This window comes from Cimex lectularius, unplaced genomic scaffold (assembly GCF_000648675.2).
Source record: "Cimex lectularius strain Harlan isolate CLEC.00 unplaced genomic scaffold, Clec_2.1 scaffold21, whole genome shotgun sequence".
In the NCBI taxonomy this organism is placed as follows: Eukaryota; Metazoa; Arthropoda; class Insecta; order Hemiptera; family Cimicidae; genus Cimex; species Cimex lectularius.
This window is the reverse complement of record NW_019392671.1, coordinates 2,941,359-2,967,283: the sequence shown is the minus strand read 5'-3', so window position 1 is coordinate 2,967,283 and position 25,925 is coordinate 2,941,359. Positions and strand designations below refer to the sequence as shown.

The 25,925-nt window shown below is 38.4% G+C and overlaps 7 protein-coding genes across 12 annotated transcripts; 2 read left to right on the top strand and 5 right to left on the bottom strand.

Annotated features, from left to right (window-relative positions):
• Positions 1–246: 246 nt before the first annotated feature.
• Positions 247–4,694, top strand: LOC106670844. Of its 3 annotated transcripts, XM_014401491.2 has the most exons (8): positions 352–390; positions 447–522; positions 3,354–3,573; positions 3,636–3,922; positions 3,978–4,071; positions 4,129–4,216; positions 4,297–4,347; positions 4,401–4,665. In XM_014401491.2, the coding sequence occupies exons 2-8, from the start codon at positions 471–473 to the stop codon at positions 4,605–4,607; spliced, it is 999 nt and encodes a 332-aa protein (XP_014256977.1). In that variant the 5' UTR covers positions 352–390; positions 447–470; the 3' UTR covers positions 4,608–4,665. The 3 variants fall into 3 exon arrangements, with proteins under 3 accessions (XP_014256979.1, XP_014256977.1, XP_014256975.1); XM_014401493.2 differs by lacking the exon at positions 447–522 and having other exon boundaries at positions 247–390; XM_014401489.1 differs by lacking the exons at positions 352–390; positions 447–522 and adding an exon at positions 2,170–3,246 and having other exon boundaries at positions 4,401–4,694.
• Positions 695–2,021, bottom strand: LOC106670845. 3 transcript variants are annotated; one of them, XM_014401495.2, is made up of 5 exons: positions 1,834–2,021; positions 1,605–1,773; positions 1,279–1,542; positions 945–1,220; positions 707–889 (listed from the first exon to the last, which is right to left on the bottom strand). In XM_014401495.2, the coding sequence occupies exons 1-5, from the start codon at positions 1,895–1,897 to the stop codon at positions 718–720; spliced, it is 945 nt and encodes a 314-aa protein (XP_014256981.1). In that variant the 5' UTR covers positions 1,898–2,021; the 3' UTR covers positions 707–717. The 3 variants fall into 3 exon arrangements, with proteins under 3 accessions (XP_024081085.1, XP_014256980.1, XP_014256981.1); XM_024225317.1 differs by having other exon boundaries at positions 695–880; positions 1,605–2,021; XM_014401494.2 differs by having other exon boundaries at positions 695–889; positions 1,605–2,019.
• A 1,058-nt stretch (positions 4,695–5,752) lies between the features above and the next one.
• LOC106670797 lies at positions 5,753–8,161 on the bottom strand. 2 transcript variants are annotated; one of them, XM_014401392.2, is made up of 6 exons: positions 7,859–8,161; positions 7,363–7,599; positions 7,097–7,309; positions 6,719–7,036; positions 6,233–6,374; positions 5,753–6,168 (listed from the first exon to the last, which is right to left on the bottom strand). In XM_014401392.2, the coding sequence occupies exons 2-6, from the start codon at positions 7,525–7,527 to the stop codon at positions 5,879–5,881; spliced, it is 1,128 nt and encodes a 375-aa protein (XP_014256878.1). In that variant the 5' UTR covers positions 7,528–7,599; positions 7,859–8,161; the 3' UTR covers positions 5,753–5,878. The 2 variants fall into 2 exon arrangements, with proteins under 2 accessions (XP_014256878.1, XP_014256879.1); XM_014401393.2 differs by lacking the exon at positions 7,859–8,161 and adding an exon at positions 7,657–7,844.
• A 229-nt stretch (positions 8,162–8,390) lies between these two features.
• On the top strand, positions 8,391–10,390 carry LOC106670796. Its single transcript, XM_014401391.2, has 5 exons — positions 8,391–8,685; positions 8,739–8,951; positions 9,025–9,417; positions 9,766–9,907; positions 9,967–10,390. Exons 1-5 carry the CDS (start codon positions 8,512–8,514, stop codon positions 10,299–10,301), a joined length of 1,257 nt encoding a protein of 418 aa, XP_014256877.1. The 5' UTR covers positions 8,391–8,511; the 3' UTR covers positions 10,302–10,390.
• A 1,217-nt stretch (positions 10,391–11,607) lies between these two features.
• Positions 11,608–15,557, bottom strand: LOC106670798. The gene is made up of 3 exons (XM_014401394.1): positions 15,133–15,557; positions 13,024–13,287; positions 11,608–12,175 (listed from the first exon to the last, which is right to left on the bottom strand). Exons 1-3 carry the CDS (start codon positions 15,397–15,399, stop codon positions 12,131–12,133), a joined length of 576 nt encoding a protein of 191 aa, XP_014256880.1. The 5' UTR covers positions 15,400–15,557; the 3' UTR covers positions 11,608–12,130.
• Positions 15,558–15,637: 80 nt separating this feature from the next.
• LOC106670800 (protein sym-1-like) lies at positions 15,638–19,772 on the bottom strand. Its single transcript, XM_014401395.2, has 2 exons — positions 19,516–19,772; positions 15,638–16,103 (listed from the first exon to the last, which is right to left on the bottom strand). Exons 1-2 carry the CDS (start codon positions 19,671–19,673, stop codon positions 15,722–15,724), a joined length of 540 nt encoding a protein of 179 aa, XP_014256881.1. The 5' UTR covers positions 19,674–19,772; the 3' UTR covers positions 15,638–15,721.
• Positions 19,773–19,843: 71 nt separating this feature from the next.
• On the bottom strand, positions 19,844–24,688 carry LOC106670801 (ejaculatory bulb-specific protein 3-like). The gene is made up of 2 exons (XM_014401396.2): positions 24,469–24,688; positions 19,844–20,101 (listed from the first exon to the last, which is right to left on the bottom strand). Exons 1-2 carry the CDS (start codon positions 24,647–24,649, stop codon positions 19,905–19,907), a joined length of 378 nt encoding a protein of 125 aa, XP_014256882.1. The 5' UTR covers positions 24,650–24,688; the 3' UTR covers positions 19,844–19,904.
• Between the last annotated feature and the right edge of the window lie 1,237 nt (positions 24,689–25,925).

Sequence of the window (25,925 nt, the reverse complement as noted above, 5' to 3'; positions counted from 1 at the left end):
CCTGCGTGTTGAAATCTTGTCATACGTCCAAGTTCTGCGATGTCCACCAATCACTGAAGCTCTTCCGCGTGAAGGCAGGTTGTTTTAGGCACATCACGACCTATGACTGTTCAAAAAACTATAAAGCGCCAAAAACTTTGCCTGCCAAAAGGAAACTTGTGGGAGTGAAAATTCAAATTTCCCGCGTTGGTTTTGTCTTGCCGACGGGGGAAGAACCAGCTGTGTCTTGTGTTCATGCGTTCAGAAGGTTACCAGTAATATTTAAAAAATAAATAAAAAATTTCTGTCCAAAATTGTTTTTTCTGTTTTGTGGATGCTGGAAGCGGATCCACGAAGAGCATCGACGAACCTGAAGAAGGCGGTACTCCTGGACTGTCTTTTTGTTAAAAAGTATGTGTTTTTTATATATTATATATCTGACGTTTGTATAGTTTTCTTATTTTTAGCTTTACCTTGCGTGTGGTGTTTTTATGCCTGTACCGCCCAGTGGTGCTAGTCGAGGTGTGCATGGTCAAACGTTGAGTAGGTAGTTTCTGGGTTTTGTTGCATGTTCAATACTTTGTTGTTGCTTATGTGTGTGTGTGTATTGTGCTTTTTATTGTGTTGTTTGAACGTTAAGTAGTATGGATGTTGGTGTAGTAAGGTCAGTAGTTGTTGGTTCATGGCTTAACTCTATTAAAGGACAAAGGCAGTGTCTTTCTCTCTTAAAAAAAGTCTTTAATTGACGTTCACAAATTTTTTCTGCGAGTTGGTCGTTCCGATTTTACCGATCCCGACAGTTTGCTGTCTTTGAGCCGGTCCGAATTGTCGGAAGCGCATAGGCGGGTTAGCGACCGGGTCCTTCTTCTTCGGCGTCGCCTTCACTCTCGTCGCCATGCCGCTATTTTGCCTTGACAAGGATTTAATAAGAGTCGATTGTTGAAACGTAAAAAGATTCGACTTACGATTTGACAGGCTGCGGCTTGTTCTGTAGCCGTAGTATCTCCTTCTTAGCGTCGTTCAGTTCCATCTCTTTCACCTTGAGCTCCCTTGTCCTGAAGTCGAGCTCGTTCGCCTTCCACGAGTTGAGGTTCCTAAGGTTCTGTATTTCCTGGTTCAGCTTGAGTATCTTATTCCTGTTAGCCCTCTCCCTCTCCCATATCCTCGTGCACGCCTCCTCCCTCTTTTGCAGTGCGCCTTTGAGCTCCATCATGTCCTCGTCGATCCTGTGTATTTCTTCCCTTGAAGAAAGTCAGGAGTTATTATAAAGAATTGGATCGTTTTAGCCAAAGTCCTTACCCAGAGATGATGATGCTCTCTGAATTCTTGACTTCGCAGATGATCTCTTTCTTGGAGCCGCACTTGGAGCAGAAGTCGTCGGTAGATATGAGATCCGTGGAGGACGTGGAGGCGTTGAGGGTCTCGCATCTCATGACCTTCTTGACGCCTTCTTTCCCCTCGTTCATGAACATCTTGAGCGCCTCTTCGAGTTTTTTGACCTGAAGGCTCATATCGTATGTCTCCTTTTCTGCCAAGATCCTCCTGCCTTCTAGATCCAAGAGCCTTAACGCAACAAAAAGAACCACAATAAAAAAAATAATAATAATTTAAAAAAACACATTTACTTGTCCTGAAGGAATTGGTTGTCGTCGAAGAGGATGGAGTTGCGTCGGGTCATCACCTTCCTCGAGTCCTCGGCTATCTTGTACTTCATAGTCAAGGTCGCGAGTATGTTCTTGAGCTGTAGTATCTCAGCCTTCAGCGACTTCTCGCCGTCCTCGCCTGGCTCAGGGTCTGCGGGAGAAAAGACATACGTATTTCGTCTCCTAAGCATGCCGTGGTTCGGGGACTTACGCTTCACCGCGAAGTCCTGACCGTCGGCCATGTGGCTCTGAACTGTCAACCCGCCCCCCTCCATTGAATATCGGTAAAGATATTCCACTATGAATTTGGCCAATTTTTTTGTGACTTACTTGTTTTTTTTACAATTTGGAGCCAGAAATTGATTTTGTACCATGTGATCTCGAGGGATTTTTTTAAAATTTTTTTATTAATTTCATCTGTTCGCCTATTACGAATTTTGGAACCGTCTCACATTCAATTTAAATCATATTTAAATAGACCTCTAGACAATATCCATAAGCATATTGCCATCCTTCTGCTTCTCTTCCTTGTCAACACCCTTCTACACCGTGACTCTTTACCAATTTACACACCATATTCTTCTCCCACCATACCAACTTGGCATACTCATACCAACATACTTAGACGCATCGTACTATTCGCCATATTCCAACATCCATCACACAAACGTTACATCCCCCCATGGTTGTTCATCAAAATTTACTCTATATCCCCCACCGAGTCACATCATCATGTGTCATGCTGCATCCAACATAATCTGGCCTTGAGAATATGACAATCAGCGCCATAATTGTTTATCAAATTTGCAAACCATATATTTCACATACCAGCAAAACCATTCCGCATACTCATACCAGCATACTTAGACTAATCAGGCCATATGCCATTCTCCACCATCCATAATACTTTAAGCTTGAGAAAGGTGACAGTCAGCCTATGAACTGTTCATGGAAATTGAAATCACATATTCTATACATACCAATAAACTCACCCTGCATATTCATACAAGAAACTAAGACACGTCATACCATATGATTCAACCTCCATCAAATCCTGACCTTTAAAAACGATACAGCCCGCCCCATGCGGTTAATTAAAATTTACATTACATATTCTCCACATACCGATAAAACCCAATCGGCATACTCATACCAGCATGCTAAAACACATCAGACCACATAATCTAACCTTTAAGAAACTTGCCTACCTATTAATCATGTTTACATTCCATATCTCTACAAACCAACAAAACCAATACAAACATAAGACCATCTTGACTGGCATGGCATCAGCCAACGTCAGGTTGTCTTATCTTTCCTGCTCAGCTTGTCAGGTTCAGAGTACTTTGGTTCAATCATACTTCGACACATTTGACTATATGCCAAAGGATTTACATCTCATCCAGCTTCCTCTTGTTCAACCGTACAAAGAAGGCCTTTATTCCAAGGGGCTTACATCTCATTCAACTTCCTCTGGTCCAAATATACCAGAACCCATATGACTTTATGCCAAGGCACTTACATCTCATCCAACCTCTTCTGGTCCAACTATACCAGGACCAATTTGAATTTATGTCAAGGCACAGTCATCTCGTCCTGCTTACTCAGGTTCAACCATATGCCGGTATATGCCAAGGCACTTTCGCCACATCAAGCATACTCTAGTTCAACTATGTCATATTCTCAATCTTCCAGATAGTCGTTCTCTTCACCCATACAATATTTTTTTAGGGATGTCGGACAGCTTGGAGCTTCTCAACAGGTTAAGCGTTTCAAACGTCTTGTTGGACAACAGGATGTACAACCTGAAGGCGAAAATCGCCGGGAAAAAAGACGAGGTAGGAAGGATAGAAGATGAGATTAGGAGGGAGCAGTCGGACCTTGCCAGGATAGAGGAGGACCTGTCCGACGGCAAATCTAAGGAAGGGAAACTACTTAAAACAGTCCAAGGGTATACTTTTCAAGTAGAAAAAAAGAACGACTTCGAGATTGATGTTTTTCTGCGCGTTGAAGGCTGCAGCAGACGAAATCGATGTTGGCCAACCTGAAATCAACTTTGGAACGTGGGATCAGGTCGGTTCAGGAAAATTTCAGCCGAGTCGTGTCAGAGAGAAACGGCATTCTGGACAGGTACAGGCGGACAATCGAGGCCCACCGGACCGGCTACGAGTCGCTGAAGGCATACAGATCCATCTCAGCCAAGAGGGCGGAACGCGCTTCTCTCAAGATCCTGATCAAAAAGTGCCGCTTCGATTTGCTAGAGTACAAGGCTAAAGTCGCCAAGTTGAGAAAGATCTCAGGTACTTTAATTTTTAAGCACGGCCTAACTTCGACTTAATCTTTTTCCTACTGAAGCGCTCAGGTTGAACAGTGCTGTAGTCGAGTTTGCCAAGCTTATGGTTACGATGAAGAACGCCAGTTTACTTCAAGTCCAGCCACAACCATACAGGTCCATTTTAAATGAACTTCAAACCACTGTTTCTTTTAATGGATAAACCTTTTACAGGCGGACGGATGACTTTTCTGAAGAAAAGGCGGCCCTGGCACGGTCGGGCGTGACACTGACAGTCAGGAAAGTCCCAATGAAGATGACGGTACTTCGTCCATTCGCCTATGCTTATTATTATTATTTATTTATTTATTTTTTTAATTGAACACCGATTTATTTTTATAGATTTTACAATCCGGCTTCACCTCGATAAAGGAACGCATTGGTGTTAAATCGGTAAGTCAGTTAGAAATAAAAATCTTCCTTCTTCTCCGTTCTTCTTTTTCTAGACTTTCACGTCTCCGTACGTCTGGGAAGAAGGAGGGCCGAAGAGCTTCCAAGAGGAGTTCACGCCGCAGGCTGCAAGCAGCCAAAACCCACTCGAGTACACCTTTCCGCCCGGGACTTCGATCTCGATCGTCTCGCCCACCGTCGAAGATCCGTCCATGTCGATGGACGACATTTCACAAAACATATCAGCTATCTTTCAGTTTTAACTTTTTTTAAAACTTTGTACATAATATTCAATAAAGCCATACGTGCTTTCAACGAGGTGTTACCTAAATAAATAAAATATCGACATATTTTGGATTGTCTTAATTCGAAGGTCGGTCAGTGCTGACAAATCTAAGTTGAATTTCACCTGAAATAACAACTTTTTATAATGATAGAGTACTACTATCAACTTTCCCAGCAGCTGTTGTGTAAATGAGTGAAAAACATACTTCTTTTGGTTTCTTCCCATACGGGGCTTAGTTTATGACAATTTCCGAAGAAAGATGTATAGCAATAACCTTAGAACAAAGCAACATTTTAATCTTAATCTTTAACTTTCAGGCCAGGAGCTGATATTTAAACGGGTCTTGGGATGATCAATTTCAACTTGTGCTTATTCACGACTTAGCTGATGACAGAATTATGGTTTATTTCGGAAGAAAGTTTAGTAGGAATAACTTAGACCAACACAATGCTTGCATCTAGTGAACTTTGCAGCCACGAGCTGTTATGTAAACGACTCTTGAGATGATTAATTTTGACTTGTGCTTATTCATGACTTAGTTGATGATAAAATTCTGCTTAATTTCAGAAGAAAGCATAACAGAAATACCCTCATACCAACGCAACGCTTTAATATGACGAACTTTCCAGCGAGGAGCTGTTTTGTAAACGCCCCTTGAGATGATTAATTTTAACTTGTGCTTACGCATGACTTAGTTTATGACAGAATTATGCTTAATTTCAGAAGAAAGCATAATAGAAATAACCTTAGACTAACACAAAGCTTTAATCTAGTGAACATTCAGGCCAGGAGCTGTTTCGTAAACGACTCTTGAGATGATTAATTTTGACTTGTGTTTGATGGTAGATTTATGCTGAATATCATCCGAATATTTAGCAGTAATAGCCTAATCCAAACTTTTCACTTAGAAACTGAAATGAAAACGAATCATGTTAGGATTATTAATGATTTGTTCTCATTTATGGCATATTGGAGGAATTGTTTTAAGTACTGTATTGTAGGCTGATTTTTTTACATCAACTTTTTTGTTATAGGGATGTCCATATGTTTTATTAATTTTATGCAACAAATTTTTCGGTTTTTTGTGTCTGGCTTAGGTTTTGATAGAAGAAAACTAGAGAAGAATGTGAAATCACGATATATTTTGTTGGCTGAGATGTCTGTCACTTCTGCGCGTCCAACATACGAAGGTGCAAGTCCACAGGGACGTCTTGGATCGAAGCCCGTCAGTTTTCGACGGGCACGTGTTCACTGAGGGTGCTTCCTTCTCAACACTGGCTGCCGTTCCCTCGCCTTTTCGACGTACTTGCCGTTCTCGTACGCCGGTATCAAGTGGTACATGAGTGCGAGGGAGGAGTCCGGCTCCGGAACCCCGGCGAACGGAGCGTAGTCCTCGTACGCCATCTCATAGCCGATCCTTCCGCCCAGTTTGAAGGACATGTTCTGGGATATGAACGACGGGTAGATGCCGGCGGCCACCTCGATCCTGTAGCCACGGCACATGCAGAACAGACACTTCAGAAGGGCCTTGCCAATCCCTAAAGAAAAACCGAAGAAAAGTAGAAGAAAAAGACAAAATCTAAAGAAAGATTCCTTTCCCACCTTTTCTCCTGTAGTCTCTGTGAACGACCACCATGTATATTTTGTAGTACTTGTTCTTGGACAACGACTTGAAGATGTCAAACTTCTTCGAAATAAAGTGCTTCGTCGTCTGCACCGTCCTCAGAGGTTCTGTCTTATACATCTACCACAAAAACAAATAAATATTTTGTGAAAAGAATATTTTTTAAAGAAATCATTTCTATGGAATTATGGACTATCAAATTGGTCTTTCAATTAGCTAAATCATTATTTATTATCATGGCGATGTTTTCTTCGAGTTCTTCATTTTCTTCCTTGTTTAATATTTTTTAAGTTGTCTACAATAAGCCTGTTAGTGGTTTTTAAGGTATTGGACATGCAGAGGTCAAAGGGTAAATCAGTTCTGTCATCCTCTATGACATTTTGGTTGTTTTTATTTGTGAATTTTTTAATAATGAGAAACCAAATGATTTTTAGACTTAGAAGACCCCCAAGACCATACCGTACCATATCTTCGTCGTAAAAGACAGTCACAGGGGCCCATTTTTTCTTCGGCATGGGTATCATATCGTGGGGCCGTTCGAACCTGTTCACCCTCCTGACCGGAGGGTCGAAGGGCATGGAATTGTCCCTGCTGTTGGAACCTTTCTTCTTCTTACCGCCGGTTTTAACGCGAGGCCCGTTGACGCCGGAAGTCTGCCTCCTCTTTGTCTTCTTCGACGACGATCGCTTCTTGTGGACTGGCGATTTGGACATCCTTCCCTTTTTCAGCACGATGCTCGACACGTGGTAGGTCTCGGTCGGGGGCGCGTACACCAGCTCTTCCTAAGGTTTTTTTTTCAAAGATTAGTATGACTGCACGTTGTAATAAATCATAAGCCTTACTTCAATGAGAGAGTACTCGAAGTTCATATCTTTCAAGACGCATACCCTGCCTATGAGAGCGCCGACGGCTTTCTTCTCGCCTTCTTCGACTGCTACCAGACTGCAAGTGTCACGTATCCACACGTTGCAGAGTGAGAGAAACTCGTCCATAGACGCCTGGTCCTGGGACATCTTGACGGACCTGAAGGTCGGCTCGTCCGGGATGTAGTGCCGCTGGAAACTCCCCCGGTTAGCATCAACACAATACCTGTTTTAAACCAAGGCACCTTGACCAAGTCGACCACTTCCTCGTAGTATGACGTTTCCAACTCCTCGATCCTGACCCCGAATGGTAGACGGCACCAGACGACCGGCTTCTTCATCCGCGCCATGAAAGCCACTGTCTCCGTGTCCATGATCGCCTTCTCAAGGCCCTCGTCCTGCTCGTCCATGGCTTCAAATTTATTGTAATCGAGTTTTTCACTTAGCTATTTATAACGGATCGGAACGGCAAACTCGGCAAACTAAAACAACAAAAACATGTGACCTTTTTCGACCAAATGTGAAAATTGATAGCATACCATGAACCTCGACGGGAGGGGGGGGGGCAAATTGCTTTAAACGGATATATTTAAAAGGAAATCATAAAACATGTTGACATATTCTTGTTTGAATTGTATTTAATAAAAGAACACCATGACCTTTATATCTGATTCAATTCAAACACCTTATTCGCGACAGTTACTTTATACTTGTCCAATCTGTATAAATTTGCATGCTCACCTGCGATCCAAAATTAAGCACACACGTATCAGCAGCAGTCCCACTGAAGTACAAAAATCCTATTAAGACTTTTACATAACAGCTTGTATGTGGAAAGTTCATCAGATCAAAACCATGACTAAGATTAAGGACATTTCTTTTAAATTTTCTTCTTAAATTCAGAATAATTCTGTCAGCAACTAAGCCGCGGATAAGAAGAAAACAAAATAAATACATTTTGCACTCGATTACCCAACAGCTCATGGATGAAAGAGAAGTCAAGCCGTACATCGGCTTAGTCCAAGCCCATATTATTAAAATTTCTGCCGAAATTCAGTGTATATTCATGATCAATAGTGACTTTGAATAACAACAAACTAAAATAAACTCATTCTTATCCATTTAAACAACAGCTTGTGGCTGACATCCAATGGCTGAACTGTCAGCATTTGAACTATTTTTCATCTATGAAACCAAAACGTTTTTTTATGAAACTGTGCCTTAATGTTCATACCTTACAAACTACAAATAAACTTTTCGTTGGAACTATCATATGTTTTATTGTATTATTCTAGTCCACAATAGTAGTTTGTAGTAGGCAAATTTCAAAATCTCTTTTTTCGATCTTAATTTTTTTTATTTTTTGTTGTGTGTTTTTGTTGTTTTCTTTGATCATGATCCAGCAGGAACAGAACGACGTCGGCATGGAGGACGCCCTAATGGACAGCCAGGCGAACGCGTTCATGGAAAAGGCGAAGAAGCCGATCGTCTGGTGCCGTCTCCCTTTCGGCGTCCGTATCGAGGACCTCCACCAGTCCTACTACGAGGAAGTGATCGACCTGGTCAAGGTGGCTTGGTTTAAAACGGGTGTTGTGTTGATGTTAACCGTGGGCGTTTCCAGCGGCACTACGTCCCGGACGAGCCAACCTTCACGTCTGTCAAGATGTCCCAGGACGAGGCGTCCATGGACGAGTTCCTCTCACTCTGCAACGTCTGGATACGCGACACTTGCAGCATGGTAGCAGTTGAAGAGGGCGAGAAGAAAGCCGTCGGAGCTCTCATCGGCAGGGTCTACATCAAGAAAGAGATGAACCGGGAGTTCGCACGTGTGTCGGTAAGGCATTAACAAAACAACCCACACAATACAAATTTGTCAGTTAATTCTTGTTTCGTTTATAAAAAATTAGCCCGAATTCGAATACATGTCGCCGCCTCCTACTGAAAAGCGCATGTCGACCGCTAAAGCCGCTGACCGTCCAGGATCGAAAAAGTCCATTAGGAGGCCGTCGTCTAAAAAATCAATCAGGCGACAATCTTCCAAGAAATCCATCAGACGCCAGTCCTCGAAGAAATCAATCAGGCGTCAATCTGCAAAGAAATCCATCAGGCGCCAATCTACGAAAGGGAAACACGGCCCGAAAGCCGGTAAAAAGAAACATTCGTCACGGAAAGACAATGCGTCCATCACGTCGGACACGAACAAAGTCAAGAGAGTGTACACTTTCCAAAGGCCTCACGATTTGATACCGAAGCCGAAAAAGAAGTGGAGCCCGGTGACCGTATTTTACGACGAAGACCTGGTACGTCAAAAGCAAGAAACCACCAAAAAGCTTCAAACTAAACCGTGACAAAAACAACTTGGAAAACTTGAAAAAAGACCAAAAAGTTCCATATGGAATGACCGTAATGACTAAAACATATGTCCTGCTTAGGTCTTCCTAAATTAAAACTAGCATTGTTTTATTTCCGCACCGCTTGTAAAACTTAGAACACCATCAGGAAATCGAGGAGAATCTGAAGAAACCGGACATCAACCTTTTTAACTATGACACCCTAGAATATTAAATTGTTGTTATACTAAAAACATTTCCTAACACCGAAATGTTCACTTTTTGTTGGGTAAACTATGTTTTCTTTTTGTGTGTTAGATATACAAGACAGAACCTCTGAGGAAGGTGCAGACGCTGAAGCACTTTATTTCGAAGAAGTTTGACGTCTTTCAGTCGTTGTGCAAGAAGAAGTACTACAAAATATACATGGTGGTCGTCCACAGAGACTACAGGAGGAGAGGTAAGATGACATTTGTTTTTTATGTTTTTTATTTCTTTCGTTTTTACGGTTTTCCCAAGGGATTGGCAAGTCTCTCATGAGGTGCGTCTTCGGCATGTGCCGCGGCTTCAGGATCGAGGTGGCCGCGGGCGTCTTCCCATCGTTCATATCCCAGAACATGTTTTTCAAACTGGGCGGCAAGGTCGGTTACGAGATGGCGTACGAGGACTACGTTGTCGACGGGAGCGTTGTCTTCAGCAGCACGGGCGACCTCAACTACTCTCTAGCGTTGATGTACCTCATCATACCACCGAAGGACGAGGGCGTATACGCCGAGAAGGTGGAAGACAGGCCGCCTGTACCGAGGAGGAAAGACCTGCAGTTCGTTTCCGAGTCGAAGACAGCCAAATCATGACCTATGGGATGCCAATGCTGTGAACTCCGACTTAGTCAGGGTCAAAGACGTACACGTCCCAGCCAGCAAAATATATCATTTCAAACCTTCTTACCTTTTCTCCGTTCTATTTAAAAGAAAGTTTCTGTTTTATGGTGCGCGTGATATGGGAGAAATGCGGGCATACATGTATGCGCAGGTTATATGAGCTCGGTGCGGAGGTTTAGTTAGTACAAGTTATGAGATCTCAGATTACGTGGCGCAAGTGAAGTGAGTGCAAGTTAAGTGCGATCAGATTATGGGAAAGAAAATCAAGATATATGAGCAGGGTATAGAAGCAAAGGATATGCTAGTGAAAATTATGTGCAGGTTATCTAACATTAAGAAGTGCGGGTTTTGGAAAAGTACGTTACATTAGTGCAGGCTACGTGTCATCGAAAAGTTGAGATTCGAAACTTATGAAAGCGCAGAGCTTAAATTATGAAGTTATGTGAGTGCAGGTTATACGAGGCCAGATTATGTTAATACGTTATAGAAGCAAATTTTATATTAGCAGAGATTAAATGAGTGCAGGCCCTGTGAACTTAGATTATGAAGCGAAGGTTATATGGGTGAAGATTATGTGAGCTCAGGTTAAAAGAGTTCAGGCTGTCAGCTTAAATTATGAGGTGAGGGGAAAAGATGGTTATGTGAGTGTAGATTACACATGTCCAGATGTGAGTAGGCTTTGAAAGCATAGGTTATATGAATGTAGGTTGTTAGTTCAGGCTGTCAGCTTAAATTACGAGCCATGTGAGGAAAAGCTGAGATTTGACTATGGGCCTAACGTTATGTGACTGCAAGTTAAGTAAGTGCAGGCCATGCGAGTTTAAATAACGGAGGGAAGGTTATGGTGAGTGCAGGTTACACATGTCCAGATGTGAGTAGGCTTTAAAAGCATAGGTTATATGAGTGTAGGTTGTTAGTTCAGGCCATGTCATCTTTAATTACGAGTAATGTAAAGAAAAGCTGAGATTGGTTTATACCTAAGGTTAGATGCGCGCAAGTTAAGTGCAGGCTATGCGAGTTTAAATAATGGTGCGAAGGTTATGTGAGTGTAGCATAGGTTATGTGAGTTCAGGCTTTGTACCCACCGTCGCCCCTGATCCTTGTTTTCAAACAACCCTTCAATCCAAAAAATAAAAATAAAAGTTCGGATATATTCACGTTCGCTGGCTAATATGCAGCATATTATGCTTTAGCAGATGCTCTTCATGATTATTCAGGAATGATTGAACCTATGATTAGATATTAGTGAATGAACTTAAAGAAAAAAAAACTGCCAACGTACAAAAAGCATCTCAGTTTATTTGTTGACGTCCGTCTTATCGAGCCCGTCTTCTGAAGACTGTAGCGTCGGGGCACAGTCCTTGTTGTCGGGCTTCCGGCTCGTCTTCAGCTTAGCCATCACCGTCCCGTACTTGGCCTTGTCCTCGTGGTTCTTCTTTACCTGTTCCTCTATCATCTCCTCGATCCTCTTCAGCTTCATCTCGATCCTGAGGCGGTTCTTCTCGTAATAGGCCGCCTCCTCCTCGATGCTGGCGAACTTGGCCTCTTCCATGACGCAAAATTTGATCGGTGGTGTGAGAAAGGAAACAGGCCTAAGTCTTTATTTGGTTTTTTTGAACTTTTTGCTTTTTTACAAAGAAAAAATTAACAGAGGCCCACTGGGAAATTTAACAGTTTTTTTTCTAAAAGCCGAAATGCATTTTATGCCAATTTGATGCTATCCGGGAAATAACATGTGGTAAAAATTTAAAAAACAAAACAATAAACCGACAAAATCAAAAATTTTTATTATAAAAAAAACATCACTTGTCCTCCTCATCGGTTTCAGAAAGTACTTCAATCCTATTCTAAAAAGACAATAACAATTAAATTAAAAAAATAATAAAAATAAGCCCTCTGACGCTAAAAATGTAATCAAAAACATGATTAAAAGAAAACGGCAGTGTCCCCATTGGGGCCAGTTCGCCAAAGAAGCCCTCGTGTATCAAGAGTACCGTCGATGGGTACAGTATTGATTACGGATGATCTGAATGTATTTATTAGCGTGAACGTGTGACGTGAGAGGGTCGATGGCGGAATATACAGACCCAATCGACCCTCAATAAGGTCAGTTGTATAGTATGTGTAAAGGTTGTGTCGAGAGTGAATATATTTATTAGCATGAATGTGTGACGTGAGAGGGTCGATGGCGGAATATCGAGTACTCCATCTCAATTAGGTCAGTTATATGATCGTGTAAAGGTTGTGTCGAGAGTGAATGTTTATTAGCGTGGATGTGTGATGTGAGAGATTCGATGGCGGAATATAGAGACACCATCGACCCTCAATTAGTTCAGTTAAGGTTATGTAGTGAGTGAATGTATTTATTAGCGAGAATGCGTGATGTGAGATTGTCGATGGCGGAATATGGAGTACCCCATCGATATTAGGTCAGTGTATAATATGTGTAAAGGTTGTGTAGAGAGTGAATGTATTTATTAGTGTGAATGGTTAGAGAGCCTCGGTTGCTGAATGGATAAAACTGCCAACACCACGGGTGGGTGATCTTGAGTCTGCCGGCAATTTACTGTAAATAGCTGGAATTGCCGGTGGACTACGAGTAGTAGGTTCAACTCGGCACATGTTTTTATGTATGTTCGTACATATATATGAGCCTATACAAATACAAATCATAAAAATAAAACATGATGTATACTTGAATCTCCTTGGCGGCGGACGTCCCCTTGTTGACTATCGTCTTGACGATGACGTTGATCTCGTCCTTCTCCCTCTTGCAGACGCCGTCTTTGTCCTCGAGCTCCGTGCATCGCTTGCTCATCTCGTTGCAGACGTCGTCCCAGGTCCGCTTCATCGCCTCGCCCTTCGTCATGAACGGCTCGGTGCGTATCGTCTCTCCGGAGGTGGCCAGCTTGTCAGCCACGTTCACTAGCATTTTGGCAACGACCTCGTTCCTTTTCAGCTGCAAGGAGACGTCTACCAGTCAAAAAATGGAAATTTCATAATTGGAAGGGTAAACTTGGCAGTCACAATATGAGCAGTTTCATACTTAGGAACACAACCAACTTAGGAGAAGGGTCCCATGCTGGATATTTTGTACTTGGGAGACAAACATGATAGCGACAAAATGTAAATATATTTGATAGTAAAAACTTGTCACAAAATGGAAATTTTATGCTTGAGAAAACAACTTGATGGTAACAAAATGCAACATTCCAACTTGATAGTTGTCCTCCCAAGGCCAAAGTATAAAATGATTTTTTTATTAGTGCGTTTTAGTTATTTTACTTATACGTATAAAATTCTCATTTTGAGACTGTAGTAAATTTTACTTCCAAGTATAAAATTCACATTTTGTGACTAGTAAATTTTACTTCCAAGTATAAAATTCACATTTTGCCACTGTAGAAAATTTTATTTTCATGTATAAAATTCACATTTTGTGACTAGTAAATTTTACTTCCAATTATATACATCTCACATGTGACTAGTAAATTGAATTTGTGAATAAAATTCACATTTTCTGACTAGTAAATTTTTATTGGAGTTGGTGACGTACACCAGCTGATACAATTCGCTCTCCATTGTTCGGAATGTTTACTAGTGAATTAGTGTGTGTACCGTTTTTAAGTGTATGTAACTTGTAATATTGATGTATATACAACGATTGTAAGCGATAGATGAAGATAAAAACATTAAAGATGGGAAGATAAGGATTGACTACCTGCCCACCGAGAGTATGCCAGCAGATATAATGACCAAAGGACTTCCAAAGAAGAAACACGATTATTGTTGCGAAGAATTGGGAATTAAAAGGATAATTAGTTAAATAATGGAGATTCGATTGAGAGGGGGTGTTGAAGTTGGTGACGATATAATTCGTTCTCCATTGTTCGGAATGGTTGTGACTATTGAATTAGTGTGTGTTCGGTCTTTTAAGTGTATTAACTTGTAATATTGATGTATAATTAAAGTTAATAATAAATCTTGCTTCTGCTTTTCACTTTTGCCCCTTAACAAATTTTACTTCCAAGTATGAAATTTACATTTTGCGACTGTAGTGAATTGTATTTCCAAGTATAAAATTACCAATCTGCCATAACCATCCAAGTATAAAATTCAAATTTTGTGCCTATGTAGTAAATTTTACTTCCCAGTATAAAATCCATATTTTGTGACGTAAATTTTACTTCTAGGTGTAAAATTCCCATTCTACCGTAATCATCCATTTATAAAATTCAGATTTTGTGGCTATGTAATAAATTTTACTTCCAAGTATAAAATTCCCATTCTACCAAAACCATCCAAGTAAGATTTACCCTTTTTGACTACTATATTATCTTACCAGGCAGAAAATTCTCATTTTGTGACTACGTACCAAATTTTACTAAAAAGTATAGAATTTCCATTTTGTGACTAGTACGTTTTACCACCAAGAAAACTAAGAAATGAAATGTTATACTTGGTAGTAAAAACTTCGTAGTGACGACAAGAGAATTTTATATAAAGTAGTACAACTTAGAGAATGTAAATGTTATTCTTCTAAGTAGAACTCGGTAGTCGCAAAATAAAAATACGAACTTTAAATTACCAAACATAATGATCAGAAATTGACACTTTTACATAGAGAACCAGTTATTCTTATATATCACAAAAGGGCACTTTTTACTGAGAACTACGTAACAGTCATCATTTATCACCAATGGATACTTTTGATCAGGAAACGTTTCAGACAAACCACAAACGTCTCTTTGTAACTGCTAGGGTATAAGTTAATCTACAGGTCGTCCCGAAAAACTAGTCATACCTGACCGCTGATCTGCCTATTGAGCATAGTTATGCCAGAGTTGAGCTTTGCGTACGAGTCCGTGTAGACGGTGGCGTGTCCCTCCTCGCTCGGTTGGGCCGAGTCGATGGCGTTCCTGAAAGTGGTCTTGCTCGCCCTGATGAACGACCTGAGGTCGTCGAAGCCATTGGGCGGTGCCCTCGGGTCAGACTCGGTGAGTGCGGTCGTCTTCGACTCCCTGCAGAAGGTGCGACCTCCTGCCGACAACAGCTTCGACGCAGACCTCATATCCGATATGTTGTTTGGCGGTGGGAGGGGGACTTGATTTTTTTTTAGGACTTGATATTGACTTGATTTTTAGGTTTTTTTCGGAAAGTTTCTAATTCATGGCTTGGCGTTTCAAAACAGCTGTCAATTTTCGGCTGATGACACCTGGAGCAGCAATGGGACTGAAAGTGTTCGGGCAGCAGGCTTAGACGCCTCCTTGCACAATTCGGTCAATTTTGAGGACAAGACAAAATCTGAAAAATTGTAGACACGACTTTATTTATTATTTTACATAATGACCCACCCTTGTATATAAAAAATGGTACAAAAATAAACTGATTTTTTAGTGTTTTATATCCGCGTTGTCTTTGTGAAGCTTCCACGTGAAGTAGGTGTTCCAGCCGAGCGCGACTACCTGGACGAAAAGCGTCCGGTACTGGAGCGGGACCAGGGAGAAGTTCAAGACCTGGACGAAAGGCCAGATCTTGTAGCTGGCGAGGAGGACGTCTTTGAAGTTGGTACGGACTTCTTCGACGACCCTCTTACCCTCGAGGAGGGCGACGAAGGAGATCGAGAGGGACTGGCAGGCGGGTGCGAAGAGGATTTGGTCCGTGGCTAGCTTGACTGCGAGACGCTTGGCCGTCAACTCATGGCCGACGACGCTATCCAGATACCTGTACCACTTCGTCACAACCGGGCCTATCATCGCTCCGAAAATAAACATTCTGAAAAGAAAATAATTTAAATAATACAGGCTGAAAACCAGATTTAAAGATTGAGAAACGTCAGGGAGGTCTGGGGATCAAATTTCATTAGGATACCGCATTATGGAGGTAGAAAGTCATGCTTTTTTTATCATTTTTGGTATATCTTTGCTTACAAGGGGTTTAGCAAACGAATAAAAAGATCCTACTGGTTAAAACAAGCTGAAAATTAGACTTAAAACATGGAGAATAACGGGGTGTTTTTTTTTAATTTGACCGGGATTTTTTTCTATTTTGACACTGGAAATAGCTAAATGTCACAGGCTGAAAATTAGGTTTAAAACAAGGAGATTATCAAAGCCTATTTTTTTATATTTGACAAGAATTTTTTTTCGATTTGAAGCTAGAAATTCCAGTTTTTCTAGTCTTTGTGGGCCTTCCATTGATCAGAAAACGTAAAAAAAATTTCTTTTTACTGGATAAAAAGGGATAAATTAGATTTAGAACTAGGAGAATATCAGGGAGGTCGGTTTTTCTGTATTTGACCAGAATTATTTCTATTTGCTGCTAGTTTTTCCGGACTTTATGGGTTTCTATGATCAGAAGAGTTTAAACCAAGAAAAATATTTTTGGCTAAATGTCACAGGCTGAGAATTAGGTTTAAAACAAGGAAAATATCAAGGCCAATCTTTTTTATGTTTGACAAGAATTTTTTTCAACGTGAAGCTGGAAATTCCAGTTTTTCTAGTCTTTGTGGGTCTTCCATTGATCAGAATACGTAAAAATATTAGATCGGGATATTTTTTATTCTGAAGATGGAAAATTTTTTCTTTGTCTAGTCTTTGTAGGTCTTCCTTTGATCAGGAGTCGTAAAAAAATAGGAATATTCTTTTTAAAGGATAAAAAGAGAAATACAGTAGATTTGGACGTAGGAGAATATAAGGGAGGTCAGTTTTTCTGTATTTGACCAGGATTTTTATTATTTCCATCTTTGAAATACTAGTTTTTTCTAAACTTTATGGGCTTTAAAAAGGAGAATATCTAGGCCTATTTTTTATATTTCATTTTCTTTTCGATCTGAAGATACAAAGTCCAGTTTTTTCTGGTCTTTGTGGGTCTTGTCTTCCTTTCATTACAAGTCGTCAAAAATAGAAAAATTCTTTTTACCGGATAAAAGCGGAATAAATTAGATTTACAACTAGGAGAATATCAGGGAGGACTTTTTTTCTGTATTTAATCAGAATTTTTTTTATCTTGATGCTGGAAATACTAGTAATTTCTCAACTTTATGAGTTTCTACGGTTAGAACAGTTTCAACAACGAAAATTTTTCTGAATGACACAGGATGAAAAGTGCGTTTAAAACATGAAGAATATCAAGGCCTATGTTTTTATATTAAACCAGTATTTTTTGTCTTCAAATTTGAACCTAGAAAATCCAGTTTTTCTAGTCTTTGTGGGTCTTCCTTTAATTTGAAGACGTAAAAAAAAATAGAAAAAAATATTTTTATCAGATAAAAAGAGAAATACAGCCGATTTAGAGTTACAGTAGTGTAGTAGATTTTTTTTTAAATTAAAATGTGCGGAAGTCTATTTTATATAGAAATATGTGTGGTGTTTAGTGATAAATATATATTTGGCAAGGATTTTTTAAATTTGAAGCTAGAAATTAGAGTTTTTCTAGTCTTTCTGAATATTCCGTTGGTAAGAGGACTTGAAAAAAAAATACCGGATAAAAAGTCTTTATCTGATCAGAAGAGTTTTTAAAATGAGAAAAAATCTTTTTACCAGATAAAAAGACAAATACAGTAGATTTAGAGCTAGGAGGATATAAGGGAGGTCAGGTTTTCTGAATTTGACCGGGATTTTTATTATTTATGTCAGTAATAATATTTTTTTCTAGACTTTGTGGGTTGTAAACAAAGAGAATATTCAGGGCTATTTTTTATGTTCGGCAAGAAATTTTTTTTTCGATTTGAAGCTAGAAAGTCCAGTTTTTTAGTCTTTGAGGGTCTTCCTTTAATTTGAAGACGTAAAAAATAGAAAAAATTCTTTTTACCAGATAAAAAGAGAAATACAGTAGGTTTAGAGCTAGGAGAATATCAGGGAGGTCCTTGTTTTATATTAGATCGGGATATTTTTTATTCTGAAGATGGAAAGTGGAATTTTTTCTTTGTCTAGTCTTTGTAGGTCTTTGAAATACTAGTTTTTTCTAGACTTTATGGGTTTTAAAAAGGAGAATATCTAGGCCTATTTTTTATATTTCATTTTCTTTTCGATTTGAAGCTAGAAAGTCCAGTTTTTTCTAGTCTTTATGGGTCTTCCTTCGATCAGAAGACTTAAAAAATAGGAAAAATATTTTTACCAGATAAAAAGAGAAATACAGTAGGTTTAGAGCAAGGAGAATATCATGGAGGTCCTTGATATACATTAGACCGGGACATTTTTTAATTTGAAGTTGCAAAGTGAAATTTTTTCTATCCTTTATAGGTCCTCCTTCGATCAGAAGACTTAAAAAAATAGAAAAAATATGTTTACCAGATAAAAATTGTAATGCAGTAGGTTTAGAGCTAGGAGAATATCATGGAGGTCCTTGATTTATATTAGAACGGAACACTTTTTATTTTGAAGCTGGAAAGTGAAATTTTTTTGGCCTTAGTAGGTTTTTATTTGATCAGAAGACTTTAAAAAAAAAAAAAAAAAAAAAAATAGGAAAAATATTTTTACCAGATAAAAGAGAAATACAGTAGGTTTAAGGTTAGGAGAATATATAGTATTTTTTCTAGACTTTATGGGTTTTAAACAAAGAGAATATTCAGGGCTATTTTTTATTTTCGGCAAGAAATTTTTTTTTTCGATTTGAAGCTAGAAAGTCCAGTTTTCTTACTCTTTGAGGGTCTTCCTTTAATTTGAAGACGTAAAAAAATAGATTTTTTTTTTTATCAGATAAAAAGAGAAATAAAGTAGTTTTAGAACTAGGAGAATATCATGGAGGTCCATGATTTACATTAGACCGGGACATTTTTTATTTTGAAGCTGTAAAGTGAATTTTTTTTGGCCTTTGTAGGTTTTTACTTGATCAGAAGAGTTTTTAAAATGAGAAAAAATTTTTTGTGAAATAAAAAGGGGTTTAAATCAGGTTTAAAGCTTGGAGAATGTCAAGGACCTGTTTTTTTCTAGTTTTTTTCTTTTTAGTTCGATGTTGGAAATTCTACTTTTTTCCTGAAATTGTGGGTTTTTATTCCTTGATCAGTTTTACCAAGAAGAAAAGAAAAAGTTTTATGTATCAAAAAAGACAAAGAAAATGAGGTTTAACCCTTTAGGCTTACCATCCGTTTCAGCCTGGAGAGGAAAATCCTCAATGTTTCTTGGAAAATGAATTTTCTCCTTGATTTATTGTCTATTAAATTTGATAATTAATAGATAAATAATACCTCATCGTCCTGGCGCCATCGTATTTCTTCCGTTCGAACACGACCTGAGCGATCCCGTCCCCGGCCGCGGCGAGTACTGCCGTTGTCGCAGAGTTGGTGATGTACGGCCTTTTGTAAAGCAGGGCTTGGTACGCCGCCAACACCCTGGCAGGCCTCATTCTTCTGGGTTCAACTCATGAAGGACCCATTTTCTTCGTACGTAAACGAAAAAAAAACAGAAAAAAACTCCCCTCCTATTCTCATTAACAGGCTGGAGGTTCACGAACACGCCTGCCAGGGTGGGGAAAGATTAGATAGCAAAAATCCCTGGGATAAGAAAAACATAAAATACAAAATAAAAATACTTTAATTTTTTTTTAAAATCTATATACAAAATAATTTTTTTGAGATCAGACGCGTAGTCCGAGCTTCTTTGCGTCGGCTTGGTACTTCTTTTTATAAGTGCCGGATGGGTCGTAGATCCTCTCGAGGACGGCGTAATCCCGGGGCTTGTTGTTGATGAGGTATCGGATCACCTTCTCGGAACCGGATCTCTGCTTTGGCGTGCACTTGTTGCACCCGGTGGCGAGGGCTTCGGGGAGGGCATCTGCCAAGAGAAAAAAAATCATCGATAAGAATGCTTTTTCTGTACCTGAGTCTATTTAATCTGACAAAAACGGAATTTTCCCATAATTAAACTCTTCTAATCATCAAAAGACCCGCAAATACCAGAAAAAACTGTACTTCCATCTCACAGATTAAAAACATTCCGGTCAAATAAAAAAAACGACCTAGATATTTTTTTGCTTTAAACCTAATTTATACCCTTTTTTATTTGGCAAAAACAAATTTTATCTATATTTTTAAGTATTCTGATCAAATGAAGACCCACAAAGACAGGAAAACTATACTTCCCAGCTCCAAAACAAAATAAAAAATATTCTAAAAAAAATTTCTTTTTTGCTAAACCCCTGTCCGGCAAAAATAATTTTTATATTTCCTCTGACCAAACGAAGACCCGGAAAGATTAGAAAAAACTAATTTCTAGCTTCAAATTTAAAAAATCCTTGCTAAATATAAACTGCCACTAAATCTACTGTATTTCTCCTTTTATCTGGTAATTTATTTATTTTATTTTATTTTTTTTTGAGGGGGATTTCAAGTCATTGAAAAACAGAAGGAAAATTCGGCTCTTGTAGAGAAAATTTCACTTTCCAGCTACAAAATAAAAAATGTCTCGGTCTAATACAAATCGAGGTCATCCATGATATTCTCCTAGCATTAAACCTATTGTATTTCTCTTTTTATCTGGTAAAAAGATTTTTTTTTTAAATCTTCTCATCAAAGCAAAACCTATAAAGAGAAAAAGGTCACTTTCCAGCTTCAAAATAAAAAATGTCCCAGTCTAAAATAAATCGAGGACATCCATGATATTCTCCTAGCATTAAACCTATTGTATTTCTTTTTTTATCTGGCAAAAAGATTTTTTTTTAATTTTCTATCAAAGCAAGACCTATAAAGGGTAGAAAAAATTTTACTTTCCAGCTTGAAAATAAAAAAATGTCCCGGTCTAATATAAATCGAGGACATCCCAAATATTCTCCTAACATTAAACCTACTGTATTTCTCTTTTTATCTGGCAAAAAGATTTTTTTTAATCTTCTATCAAAGCAGGACCTATAAAGGGTAGAAAAAATTTTACTTTCCAGCTTGAAAATAAAAAAATGTCCCGATCTAATATAAATCGAGGACATCCCAAATATTCTCCTAACGTTAAACCTACTGTATTTCTCTTTTTATCTGGCAAAAAGATTTTTTTTTAATTTTCTATCAAAGCAAGACCTATAAAGGTAAAAAGTTCACTTTCCAGCTTCAAAATAAAAAATGCCCCAGTCTAAAATAAATCGAGGACATCCATGATATTCTCCTAGCATTAAACCTATTGTATTTCTCTTTTTATCTGGTAAAAATATTTTTTCTATTTTTTTTAAAGTCTTCTCATCAAAGCAAGACCTATAAAGGCTAGAAAAAATGTCACTTTCCAGCGTCAAAATAAAAAATGTCCCGGTCTAATATAAATCGAGGACATCCATGATATGCTCTTAGCTCTAAACCTACTGTTTTTCTCCTTCTATCTAGTAAAAATATTTTTTTCTAATTTTTTACGTCTTCTCATTAAAGAAAGACCCACAAAGACTAAAAACACTGTACGTTCTAGCTTCAAATAAAAAAAAAATTCTTGTCGAATATAAAAAAATAACCCTGGATATTCTCTTTGCTTACAACCCATAAAATATAGGAAAAACGAGTATTACCAACATTTAAATAATAAAAATCCCAGTCAAATAGAGAAAATCTGACCTCCCTTATATCCTCCTAGCTCTAAATCTACTGCATTTCTCTTTTACCTGGTAAAAAGAATTTTTCTAATCTTAAAACTCTTCTGATCAAATAAAGACTTTTTATCCGGTAAAAATATTTTTTTATATTTTTTTACGTGCTCTGACCAACATAAGATTCAGAAAGACAAAAAAAAACTGTAATTTCTAGCTTCGAATTTAAAAAATCCTTGCCAAATATATATAAAAAAAAGACTTCCTTGATATTCTAAAAAATTTCCTTGGTTAAAACACTTCTAACCATAGAAACGCACATTTTAACTTTTTTTACGTCCTCTGATCAAAGGAAGATCTGCATAGGCTAGAAAAAAATTTCACTTTCCAACTTAAAAAAAAAAAAAAAAAAAAAAAAAAAATCTCGATCTAACGTAAAACAATAAACTCCCTTATATTTTCCTAGCTCTAAACCTACGGCATATCTCTTTTTATCTGGTGAAAAAAATTGTTCTCATTAACTCTTCTGATCAAATAAAGACCAACAAAGACTGGAAAAAAGTCCACTTTCCAACTTCAATTGGAAAAAAGTCTTGTCAAATATAAAAAATAGGCGCTGATATTCTCTTTGTTTTAAACCTAATTTTCAGTCTATGTCATGTCAGCCAAAAAAAATTCATTGGTTAAAATACTTCTAACCATAGAAACGCACATTTAAATTTTTTACGTCCTCTGATCAAAGGAAGTCCTACAAAGGCTAGAAAAAATTTCACTTTCCGACTTCAAAACAAAAAAATATCTCGGTCTAGCGCAAAACAATAAACTCCCTTATATTCGCCTAGCTCTAAACCTACTGCATATCTTTTTTATCTCCCATTAACTCTTCTGATCAAATAAAGACCAACAAAGACAGGAAAAAATTCCACTTTCCACCTTCAAATTGAAAAAAGTATTGTCAAATATAAAAAATAGGCCCTGATATTCTCCTTGTTTTAAAGCTAATTTTTACCCTATGCCATGTCAGCCAAAAAAAAAAATTTCTTAGTTAAAACTCTTCTAACCATAGAAACCCATAAAGTCGAGAAAACACTAGCATTTCCAGCATCAAAATAGAAAAAATTCTGATCAAATATAGAAAAACCGACCTCCCTGATATTCTCTTAGTTGTAAATATAATTTAATCCCTTTTTATCCAGTAAGAACAATTTTTCTAGTCTTCGGATCAAAAGAAGACCCACAAAGACTAGAAAAAGCTGGACTTTCAAGCTTAAAATTTAAAAATTCCTGATTTATATCAAAAAATAGGCCTTGATATTCTCTATGTTTTAAACCTAATTTTCGGCCTGTTATTCAGCCAAAAATATCTTACATGGTCAAAACTCTTTTAAGCATAGAAACCAAGTCCAGAAAAACGTTCCAGCATTAAAATATAAAGCAATCCAGGTCAAATACAGAAAAACAACCCTCCCTCGTATTCTCCTAGCTTTAAATTTATTATTATTTATACCCCTTTTCGCGACACTTTTTTTTTCATTTCATCAAATAAAAATCCGCGAAGATAAGAAAAACCAGTACTTTCCAGCTTAATATAAAAAATAAAAAATTCCGGTCAAATGGAAATTTAGAGCTCCCTGATATTCTACAAGTTTTGAACATAATTTATACACTTTTTCTTGATAAAAACAAATTTTCTCTTTTTAAAAAACTCCCTCGATCAAATAAAGACCCACAAAAGATAAACAAGACCGTAGTTTCCAAATTCAAAATAATAAAAAAATCCCGGTCAAATATAGAAAATAGATCTTTCTGACTTTTTACTAGTTTTAAATGTTATTATTACCCCATTTTTTTACCTGATTAATTTTTTCCCCGTTTTAAAATATTGTAAGGATTATTAAAAATAAATAGAATTTGATATAAAGTAATTTAATTAAAGTCGCTAGAATACAAAACGCCGTTGTCCCAAACAACCACAACTGCGCAGTTCTCCGTGCGTACTACCGTTAGTCCCGTTTCTTTGTTCTTCCCTCTCGTCAACACCAACCCCTCAGCGTTGCCAACCGTCCCAGTGTTGCCGCCGGTTCTCTTCTAATGTTTCGGAGGGGCGCCTCTTTTCCCTCCTCTTGTCCTCTTCCATAACAATATTTCTAATCAAAGAAAAACAGATAAAAATTAGGCATCGCCAGACGTCATGGTAGTCCCATTGAATGAAAAATAGTAGTTTGGTTCCCCAGGCTGAACGTCACAATAGTCTATTTAAAAGTACTAATTCATAAATAATAAATCATTTATGTTTAGAGGCCTACTTGACCATGTTAATTATTTCAATTAATTATTCTTTTTATGTAAGGTCTTGGTCAGAACTCGCTTGCTACTTCATAAGTCGCTGAGAATCGAATCCTGATTACACGATATTTGAAAAATGGCAAAAAGAGGGAAAATTTCCAAATGTTATAGGTTGAGATGGGGAGTTGGTGTCCGATTGGATCGAAGTCCTGATAGCTCAAGTGTTTAGAGCAATGGCGTATTGAGCCGAAGGTCGTGGGTTCGAATCCCGCTCGTGACACTAACTTTTCATCTCAACCAAGACATTACATAAAGAGAACAATTAATTGAAATAAATAATAAATTTTTATTCCACCTTTGAGCTCTTTGCCGTCCGGCGTACACCTCCCCTTGTTCGTGAGGCATTCAAAGTACTTCTTGTACAATCTCTGGTTTCTTAGGATCTCGTCCAGGTCGATGTTGTCGTACCTCGTCGTGTATCTTTCCGCCGCGAGGGCGACCGCTGCGAATGCAAGGATGAGGACGAAGGATTTCATCTTTTTTTAGAGGAAGTACTGGCATTTCCTAGGCAGTGGGTACACTCTTATAGCCGTGGTTCCCACCCCGCGATGGGCCAAGGACGACCAGGCTCGGACTGTTTGTATTTATTTTATTCTTCTAGATCTTCTTCTACTTCCCCCCTGTTCTTGAATCGCGTTGTGACGCTTTAAAAATTCCCAGCCCGATTTGCGTCACTGGGTCGAAATCCTTCCGACTACCTTCCGAACCGGATTAATCTCTGAAGCGACAAGAGCCCTGGGAAAAAAAAAATCAAGAAAATTTTATTTTTCACACGCAGAAAAGGATTTTGGCCACTTGTGATCCTATTTAGCCCCGGGTGGATCCTCAGGATTGTAACAAAAGAACGCAGGCTGGTCCCCATGACGCGCGGAACCGGTTCATCTCACAAGTTCCATTTTTTATTATTCCAAACTTCCTTTATTAAGATTTGAAAGTCACGCGATAATTATACGAGGTTATGAATAAATTAAGAGACAAAAACACGACCCATTTCAAGAGAAAAACCCATGAGAAGCGGACGTCAATTGAATAAGAAATCAACTGCGCAAAATACGATCTGCTTGGGAAACTTTAACCGGAGGTCTGATCCAGGATGATTTGTCTATGCTGTCTCCGTTTGGAAAGATGTTGAGGTGCTGGTAAAGGACGGTTTGGAACGAATTAAGGGAAGCGTCTGTGCGGATTGGTAAAGAAAAAAAATTTATAACTAGAAGGACCGCTCAAATGTAAAGATTACATGTCGAAGGAGGTACAGGTCATTGGGAAACGAGCGGGTGTTACGAGAGTAGATGGAAGATTTGAATTGGACTAGCTTGGGTCAACGAGAGTTTATGGACTGAAAAGGAAAGAGTCTAGGAAATACCTCCTAAAGAAGTATGGATAAAGCCAGAATAGGTCTGAGCGTAATTTGGTTAATTTCAGGAAAGGTTTTGGTAATACCGAGGCTTTTAACAGTGGAGCACAAAGAAATGAGCTGTTCATGGTGAGAAGTATGTGGTGATGGATTTGAGGATCTGATGATGATGAAAAGATACCGGAAAATGGAGTTATATAAATTCAGATAAATTCTCTCAAAGACAGCTATTGTGCCATTAGCTCAGTATTGTTCTATACCTGCGAAACTAAGAAATAAAGCTAAATTAAGTTACATACTTAGGTTCTTGGCCCAAGGTTAACCTGGAAACAACACCTTGAGAAGTTATGCGGCTGGACATTCATTTTCTCACCAAGACTCCAGTAGTGTGAGTGTTA

Excerpts from the sequence above, each read along its gene's own strand:
- LOC106670845 (XM_014401494.2), bottom strand. The coding sequence starts at position 1,897 with ATGGAGGGGGGCGGGTTGACAGTTCAGAGCCACATGGCCGACGGTCAG. Across the intron at positions 1,221-1,278 it reads GAGAGCATCATCATCTCTGG|GGAAGAAATACACAGGATCG; the intron begins GTAAGGACTTTG and ends ACTTTCTTCAAG. Across the intron at positions 890-944 it reads AAGCCGCAGCCTGTCAAATC|GCAAAATAGCGGCATGGCGA; the intron begins GTAAGTCGAATC and ends ATCCTTGTCAAG.
- LOC106670844 (XM_014401489.1), top strand. The coding sequence starts at position 3,129 with ATGCCAAGGCACTTACATCTCATCCAACCTCTTCTGGTCCAACTATAC. Across the intron at positions 3,574-3,635 it reads CTACTTAAAACAGTCCAAGG|GCTGCAGCAGACGAAATCGA; the intron begins GTATACTTTTCA and ends TGCGCGTTGAAG. Across the intron at positions 4,217-4,296 it reads AAGTCCCAATGAAGATGACG|ATTTTACAATCCGGCTTCAC; the intron begins GTACTTCGTCCA and ends TTATTTTTATAG.
- LOC106670797 (XM_014401392.2), bottom strand. The coding sequence starts at position 7,527 with ATGGACGAGCAGGACGAGGGCCTTGAGAAGGCGATCATGGACACGGAG. Across the intron at positions 7,037-7,096 it reads TCGAGTACTCTCTCATTGAA|GAAGAGCTGGTGTACGCGCC; the intron begins GTAAGGCTTATG and ends AAAAAACCTTAG. Across the intron at positions 6,169-6,232 it reads CAGAGACTACAGGAGAAAAG|GGATTGGCAAGGCCCTTCTG; the intron begins GTGGGAAAGGAA and ends GTTTTTCTTTAG.
- LOC106670796 (XM_014401391.2), top strand. The coding sequence starts at position 8,512 with ATGATCCAGCAGGAACAGAACGACGTCGGCATGGAGGACGCCCTAATG. Across the intron at positions 8,952-9,024 it reads GGGAGTTCGCACGTGTGTCG|CCCGAATTCGAATACATGTC; the intron begins GTAAGGCATTAA and ends ATAAAAAATTAG. Across the intron at positions 9,908-9,966 it reads CAGAGACTACAGGAGGAGAG|GGATTGGCAAGTCTCTCATG; the intron begins GTAAGATGACAT and ends GGTTTTCCCAAG.
- LOC106670798 (XM_014401394.1), bottom strand. The coding sequence starts at position 15,399 with ATGAGGTCTGCGTCGAAGCTGTTGTCGGCAGGAGGTCGCACCTTCTGC. Across the intron at positions 13,288-15,132 it reads ATAGGCAGATCAGCGGTCAG|CTGAAAAGGAACGAGGTCGT; the intron begins GTATGACTAGTT and ends GTCTCCTTGCAG. Across the intron at positions 12,176-13,023 it reads CCGCCGCCAAGGAGATTCAA|AATAGGATTGAAGTACTTTC; the intron begins GTATACATCATG and ends TTGTCTTTTTAG.
- LOC106670800 (XM_014401395.2), bottom strand. The coding sequence starts at position 19,673 with ATGAGGCCTGCCAGGGTGTTGGCGGCGTACCAAGCCCTGCTTTACAAA. Across the intron at positions 16,104-19,515 it reads GATGGCGCCAGGACGATGAG|AATGTTTATTTTCGGAGCGA; the intron begins GTATTATTTATC and ends TTTTCTTTTCAG.
- LOC106670801 (XM_014401396.2), bottom strand. The coding sequence starts at position 24,649 with ATGAAATCCTTCGTCCTCATCCTTGCATTCGCAGCGGTCGCCCTCGCG. Across the intron at positions 20,102-24,468 it reads GGACGGCAAAGAGCTCAAAG|ATGCCCTCCCCGAAGCCCTC; the intron begins GTGGAATAAAAA and ends TTCTCTTGGCAG.